The sequence below is a fragment of the Gossypium raimondii genome, chromosome 9 (assembly GCF_025698545.1).
Source record: "Gossypium raimondii isolate GPD5lz chromosome 9, ASM2569854v1, whole genome shotgun sequence".
In the NCBI taxonomy this organism is placed as follows: Eukaryota; Viridiplantae; Streptophyta; class Magnoliopsida; order Malvales; family Malvaceae; genus Gossypium; species Gossypium raimondii.
The window spans coordinates 6,685,564-6,692,647 of NC_068573.1; the positions used below are offsets into that span (position 1 = coordinate 6,685,564).

Below are 7,084 nucleotides of genomic sequence, written 5' to 3' on the forward strand. Positions count from 1 at the left end.
CCTTATTTATTTTGACAAAAGCTTTTATTTACATCAAATTATATGAGTTATGCATACATAGTTAATCATCCACTCAAGATTAAAGTATGTCACACTATGAACATCACAAGTTATGAAATCCACAAATGAATCAAGGATTGATTCTACTTGGGTCTTGTCTGATGTACTATCAGTCTAGTTAATCTCATCTATGTCTTTATCTTCTAGGAGTCATCTGCTCCGATACCCAATACACGGTATCTTCTCAATTAGACTTGATAGACGACATATTATTCTTACAATCGGTTTGCTTGTTTTCGATTAGACTAAGGATATGTTCAGATTATCTACTAATATAAGTTATCTTTTCATATTATGATCTGACCACGTAATATGGCTTAGTATTAGTTAAACTTTAGTTATTGAGTGAGTTAATATTTGCTTTAATTTTGTTTTGCATGGAAAAATTGTTGAGGATAATATACAAAGAATATTAATATAACTAATGAACATTTTATTGCACCAATTTGTTCAAAAAATACAAGTTTACATGGAAGAAAATAATATAATAAGGGAACTAGATCCAATAGTCAAATGAGTTAAATTCTAAAAGCTTTTTTCTAAGATTGTTCAATTGGCAACAGTTTGTTGTCGAGCTATTCTCATCGTGAATTTATGTCAGGTGAAATTTATGGTTTGAAGTTGTTCTTGGACTATTTTAGTTACCTTATCAAGGATTAAAATATATATATACTCTGTGTTCTATTTAAACACTAAAGCCAAAATTAGTTTAGAGTTAGAATTATCATCAAATAGATTTTATTTAATTTATTTCATGTTTTTGTTATTTTCAATGTTCTATTGGTTATTTCTATTATGTTACCATTTCCTTGCTATTGTTTAAACCTTAATTTTATTTTTCACGCAACATTAAGAAAGTTTCGGGCACGACTTTACCCTCGCACCACTTTTCACAAAGTATAGAATATTTTTCTAATGAGTTCTCATGACACCTCATTCAGAATGGGATTTTATTCAAATTATCTACACCTAAATCTCAACAAAAGAATGGTGTAGTAGAGGGAAGGAATGAAACCTTGTTCGGCATGTTTCATTCAATATTATGTTTTTTATAACTACTAATTTCATTTTTGGGATATGCATTATAAATGACTTGTTACATTCTGAATGATGTACTAAACTATACCAACACCTTAGACTCCATACAATAGGTGGCATGGCAAGAAGCCCAGCCTAAACCTTTTTAAGATATGGGGATGCTTTGGATAAATGTAAGACATTTGAAGTGAATAAAAGGCGAGTTATTTTATAACCCAATGGACCAAATGGTCAACATGTCAGCTTTTGTGATGTTCTTACATGAATGAATTTAAACATTAAAGTAAAATAATACTCAAGGAGCTTTATGGAAATAGAGTAAAATCTCAAGTTTCGATCTTGGATCCCACTCCTAGTGAAAGACCTGCAAATAATAAATAGTATAAGGAGCCTCAATGTAGTTGAGAGTCTCTAAGAGATCGAATTTCTTCATACGATGATCAGGTTTATTAAATAAAAATCATTGAATATAAGAAGATGATCTACTCACTTACGAAAATACTATGTAGGATGTTGATTCCAAGCTCTAAAAAAAAGCTATGAATGCTGAAATAGATTCAGTGAAATCCAATATGGTATTGGAACTTGTAGACTTATTGAAAGGGATAAAACTCATAAGGTGTAAGTTGATTTACAAGAGGAAAATAAATGTGGAAGGAAAGATTGAAAACATATAAGGGTGGACTTATAGCTAAGGGATACATGCAAAAAGAAGGAATCAATTACAAGGAAACCTTTTTGCATATAAAGATGCTCAAGTCTATTCACATTCTCTTATCCTTCGTAAAAAATTTTAATTACGAGAACTGATAAATGGATGTTAAGATAGAATTCTTGAATTGATATCTTGATGAAAGAATTTCTATGGGGAAACCGAGTGGATATATAGCTAATGACTATGAGTATAAAAGTTTCAAGTTGCTAAGGTCCATATATGGACTTAAGAAATCATACCATTGATGGAATCTAATGTTTGATCAAGTGATTAAAATGTATGGATTTGAGAAAAACATTTATGAACATTGTGTTTTTAGACATATAACTAAGGATGCAAAACTGATCTTCCTGGTATTTATATGTCGATGATATTTTACTCATTAGGAATGATGTAGGGATATTATCATTAGTTAAACTATGGTTAACAAGATATTTTAGCATAAATGTAACAACTCGTTTTTAGTGATATCGAAATAGTGGTTTTGGGATGGCAAATCTGACGTGAAATATTTATTTTATTATTATTTTAATGTTTACAGTATGTTAGTAGTGTTGTATAAAAATTTTGTCGTTTGCATGCTTAATTTGGCGAAAAGGACTAAATCGTAAAAGGTGCAAAAGTTGAGTTCTAGCAGCTAAAGGTATCAAATGGCTATAGAACTTTAATGTAAGAGAGGTGGTAATTAGACCATTTTTTGGTAGTGGACATTTATGGGTTTGGTTTTATTGAAATTATGAATAATTTTAAAGGACAAAATGGTAAATAAATAAATAATGATAAAATAACTTAAGTAAAATGTATCTATCTTCTTCATTTTAACATCTTCAACCGATCTTAACAAGGGAAGCCATAGCTAGGGTTTGTTCAATCTACCTTTACTTGAATGTAAGTGGTTTTTTTCCCGTTTTTAATGATTTTTATGTTTTTGAAGTCGTTCTAACTTAATCTAGCTAACGAAGGGACCAATTTGCAAAACTATTAAAGGTTTAGGGTTTTTCCATGACTATTCTTGTATGATTTATAATGTTTGATGAAAGATTATGAGTCCTTGTTGTTAAATAAACAACTTTTGTAAAGTGATTTTTTTATGAAATTATATTTAGGAACTTATTTGTATAAGTAGTAAAATACCATGATAAAATTGTGAAATGTTTAGTTGTATGAGGTTGTATATTCCTTAGGTAATTTGGTTAGCTTGTAATATGGATGGATTTGCATAAATGTTAATTTCTGAGCTTAAGAACTAAATTGTAAAGAAGTTACAATAATAGGGAAAAGTGTAATTTTTCAAAATATGAATATTGGACCTGAATTGAATAGAATGGATATTAAATGGATTGAATTTTCTTCTTTAGATCAAGTTAAACCTCGTACGGATTTATATTGAAGGAAAGATAAAGTATCAGATTAGTTGATTCTATTTCGACATCTTTAAAATTGAAGTAAGTTCATATACTTAAATAATGTTTTAATGTTATTTGATTTATGTGCTGTTATGTTATTTATCATATCATATGACGACGAAAATCCAACGACGTTATGATGACTATCGAGCCCCGTTTGAACCTTAAGAATATATAGGATACAAATGACATGTCATTAGGGTTACCATGTTTCGGGTGTTGGTCTTGAATGTCTTACCGATGGCTGAGTTTTGACATTTGTTGCTGATACTTGTCAGCTTGTGTGAGCGACATCGTGTAGCTACATTTAGACCATCAACTTGTTTGAGTAGACCCATTTATGGATCGAGTGAGCATTGATGTAAAGGAAAAGGAAAAGGAAAAGGAATGATTTTGACCATATGTTAGCACACTTTCTATGAGCTTCCCGTGTATCCGATATTATTTTAAGTGGTTTAACGGGCATATAAAAGGAAGGAATGGCAAGTGTTCTAGTCGACTATATTTGTTCAAAGTATGTATAACCATGTTTACAGAAAGTATGAATTCATATGTGATATATTCATGAAATCCATCTTACCATGTGATGATTTTGGTTAAGTTATGTGTTTAAGCACTAACTTGTGTTGTTGATGATACTTAGGCTTGTGGCAAGCTATGTTAGATTGTTTCATGTCTATTTTATAGGATTTTTTATTGAAATGGTAAGCTATGTTCATGATTTACGAACTTACTAAGTATTATATGCTTATATTGTTTTCTTTCCTATGTTTTATAGATTATTGGAAGCTTATCGGAGATCTATCACACTATCTAGAGATTATATCGGTAGATTTTTATGTTTTAGTCATGGTAATAATAGCATGAATAGGTGGACTTGTCTTTAATGATCTAGTTGTTATGTTTGGCATGTATACATGGTATTATGGTTGGTGTGCTTTTAGCACTTTGATGCCTTGATGGTTGGTGTTGATATGGCTAGGTGGATGTATGTTTTGAATGACCAATTTGGTATGTTAGGATGTGATTTGGTATATGGTCAATTGTGTTATATTTTGGTATGGAAATAAGTAGTTGTGTATGGTTTATTTATGGAAAAATGTGCATGTGCTTAGACATTTTTTATGGTTGTATTGAGGCGCCTATATGGCATATTGGTTGGATGAATAAATAGTCTTTTGAATTTGTTTTATTATGCATGATTTGGGTATGTTTTAAGGTCTTGGTTATATGTGCAAGTTGCTTGTAGGTTCATGTTTGAATGGGTGAAAGAAATGGCTTGATTTTTTCCATTTTCTTGTCCACGTGGCCTAAGACACAAGCGTGTGTCTTAGCCGTGTGTGACACACAGCCATGCGACACTCCCGTGTGTCTCCTGTAGGTTTTAAAGTTTTCTTTTCAAAAGTTACATGGCCTAGCACATGGCTTGGCACACGGGCGTGTGGCTTGGACGTGTGACCCAAGTCAGAGAGTTACTCGAGCATGGACACAGGCTGGGGCACGACCGTGTGTCCCTATTTCAAATGTTTCACAGTGTGAGACATTGGCGTGTGTCTTAGCCATGTGATTCACATGGCCTGGCCACACGACCGTGTGACCCCTGTAGTATGAATTTTTCTAACTTTTTCCTTAATGTTTTTAATGTTCCCGAGTTGTGTCTAAAGTGTTTCTAAGGCCTCGAGGGCTCGAATAAGGGACGATATGCATGTGTTTGAATGAATTATGGTATGATTTATGAAATGTTTGTAATTAAATGATTTTAAGTTATGTTTTTATGGTAATGCTTTGAAACTCTATTTTGGAGATGGATACAGGTTAAGGGTGTTACATTTTATGGTAGCAGAGCCATGATTTAGTTGATTCTCTGACTGAACGTAATGTTTATGGGTCTAGAAATACATGCCATTATATAACATGTGATAGTGTGATAACTCCTGACTTGTTTTGAACTATGCTTTCATATAGAAAATGTCATCCAACTGAGCCAATTCCAATGACGCTGAAAGTAACGCTTAAGCCTCCATTCACGGAGCAACGTCGAGTGGTAATAGGCCCTTATCTGAGGGTCGAAGAGGAGAGGCTAAATAAGTCTTCTTCCAAATGATAAAAAAGTGGTTTATTGAGTTCGTACAAACGAACCCGATGGCTCACGATCTCCACCCCCACCTGTCCCCGTAGTTCCTCAGGGTTTTAAACTAGTACGCTTGAGCAAGCCTCCAGTTGATAAAATTTGTAAATGTGAGGCTGAAGAATTTAGAGCTACGTTTGAAGATGATCCAGAGAGAGCCGAGTTCTGGTTAGAAAATACGATTAGGGTTTTTGATGAACTATCTTGTTCACCGGCTGAATGCATGAAATGTGTTATTTCCTTACTGAAAGACTCAACCTATCAGTGGTGGAATTCTTTCAAGCTAAGTTCCCTAAGAAATATGTGAGTTTCTCGAGCTTGAACAGGTTCAGATGATAGTATCAGAGTACGAGAGAGAATTTGTTCGATTGAGCAAGTATGTCTGAGAATGTATACCGACTGAGATTGCCATGTGCAAACTGCTTGAAGATGGACTGAATGATGACATAAAGCTGTTAGTCGGGATACTCGAATTTAAAGAATTTGTTGTTCTAGTTGACCTCGCACATAAAGCTGAAGAATTGAGCAAAGCTAAAAGAAAAGTTGATTTTGAGGCTTGTGATTCATATAAGAGATTAGGGAAAATCTTATCATTCGCCATCAAAGAATTCAAAAGAATATCATAACCATTTGTCAGCTTCAGTGGTTTATTCTAGTAGAAACCAAGGTAAACAACACGCAAGTTCAAAACTTTAGGCTACGTCCGTAACGAGTGTGGGCAGTGTTAAGAGTAACAAGCCTGAATGTCAACAATGTGGACGTCAACACTTTGATGAGTGAAAGATGAAAGACGGAGCATGCTTTCAATATGGTAGACCGCCAGTGAAAAGGTTCAACAAAGAAAAGGTTTAGACTGTTCGACCGAGCAATACATCTACGAGAGGTAGACCACCACGGAACCCTAGAAATATGGGTAATAGCTGCAGTGAGACAAAGGACTCTACTGTGAGGTTCGAAGCACGAGCACCGGCTAGAGCTTATGCGATCCGCGCACGAGAGGAAGCGTCACCGCCAGATGTTATTATTGGTACATTTTCTATCTTTGATACTAATGTTTCTGCTTTCAGTGATCTAGGATCAACATATTCATTTGTATGTAGGAATCTAGTGACAAGTAAGAAATTGTCTTTCAAGTCTATTGAGTTTGTGATTAAAGTAACGAACCCCCTAGGTCAATATGTGCTAGTTGATAAAGTTTGTAAAATCCGTCCTTTGATGATTCGAGGTTGCTTTCCGGCCGATTTAATGCTACTACCCTTTGATAAGTTTGACATGATTTTGGGTATGGATTGGTTGACTCTGCATGATGCTGTTCTGAACTATAAATGAAATCTTATTGTGTTCAATTGTCAGAACAGTGAAAAGCTTCAGATTGAATCATAGAGACTGGATAGTATGTCTAATGTTATTTAGGCTATGTCAGCACTGAAATATATTAGAAAAGGTTGTGACGTGTATCTTGCCTACATATTTGATTCTAAAGTTTATAAGTTAAAGCTAGAATCATTTCTAGTGGTATAAGAGTATCCAAATGTGTTTCCAGATGAGTTACCCAGATTACCACCGATCCGAAAGGTTGAGTTTGCTATTGATTTAGTGTAGGGAACATCTCTCATATCGGTAGCTCCTTACAGAATGACACCTACAGAGTTGAAAGAGCTGAAAGCACAATTGCAAGAGTTGACAGATAGGGGTTTTGCTCGAACCATTTTTTCTCTTTAGGGCGCACTTGTTCTA

General features: G+C 33.9%; 1 protein-coding gene across 1 annotated transcript; it reads left to right on the forward strand.

Moving 5' to 3' along the window:
* Positions 1-6,256: 6,256 nt before the first annotated feature.
* On the forward strand, positions 6,257-6,676 carry LOC105797427 (uncharacterized). The gene has a single exon (XM_012627408.1). The coding sequence runs from the start codon at positions 6,257-6,259 to the stop codon at positions 6,674-6,676; it is 420 nt and encodes a 139-aa protein (XP_012482862.1).
* The last annotated feature ends 408 nt before the right edge of the window (positions 6,677-7,084 follow it).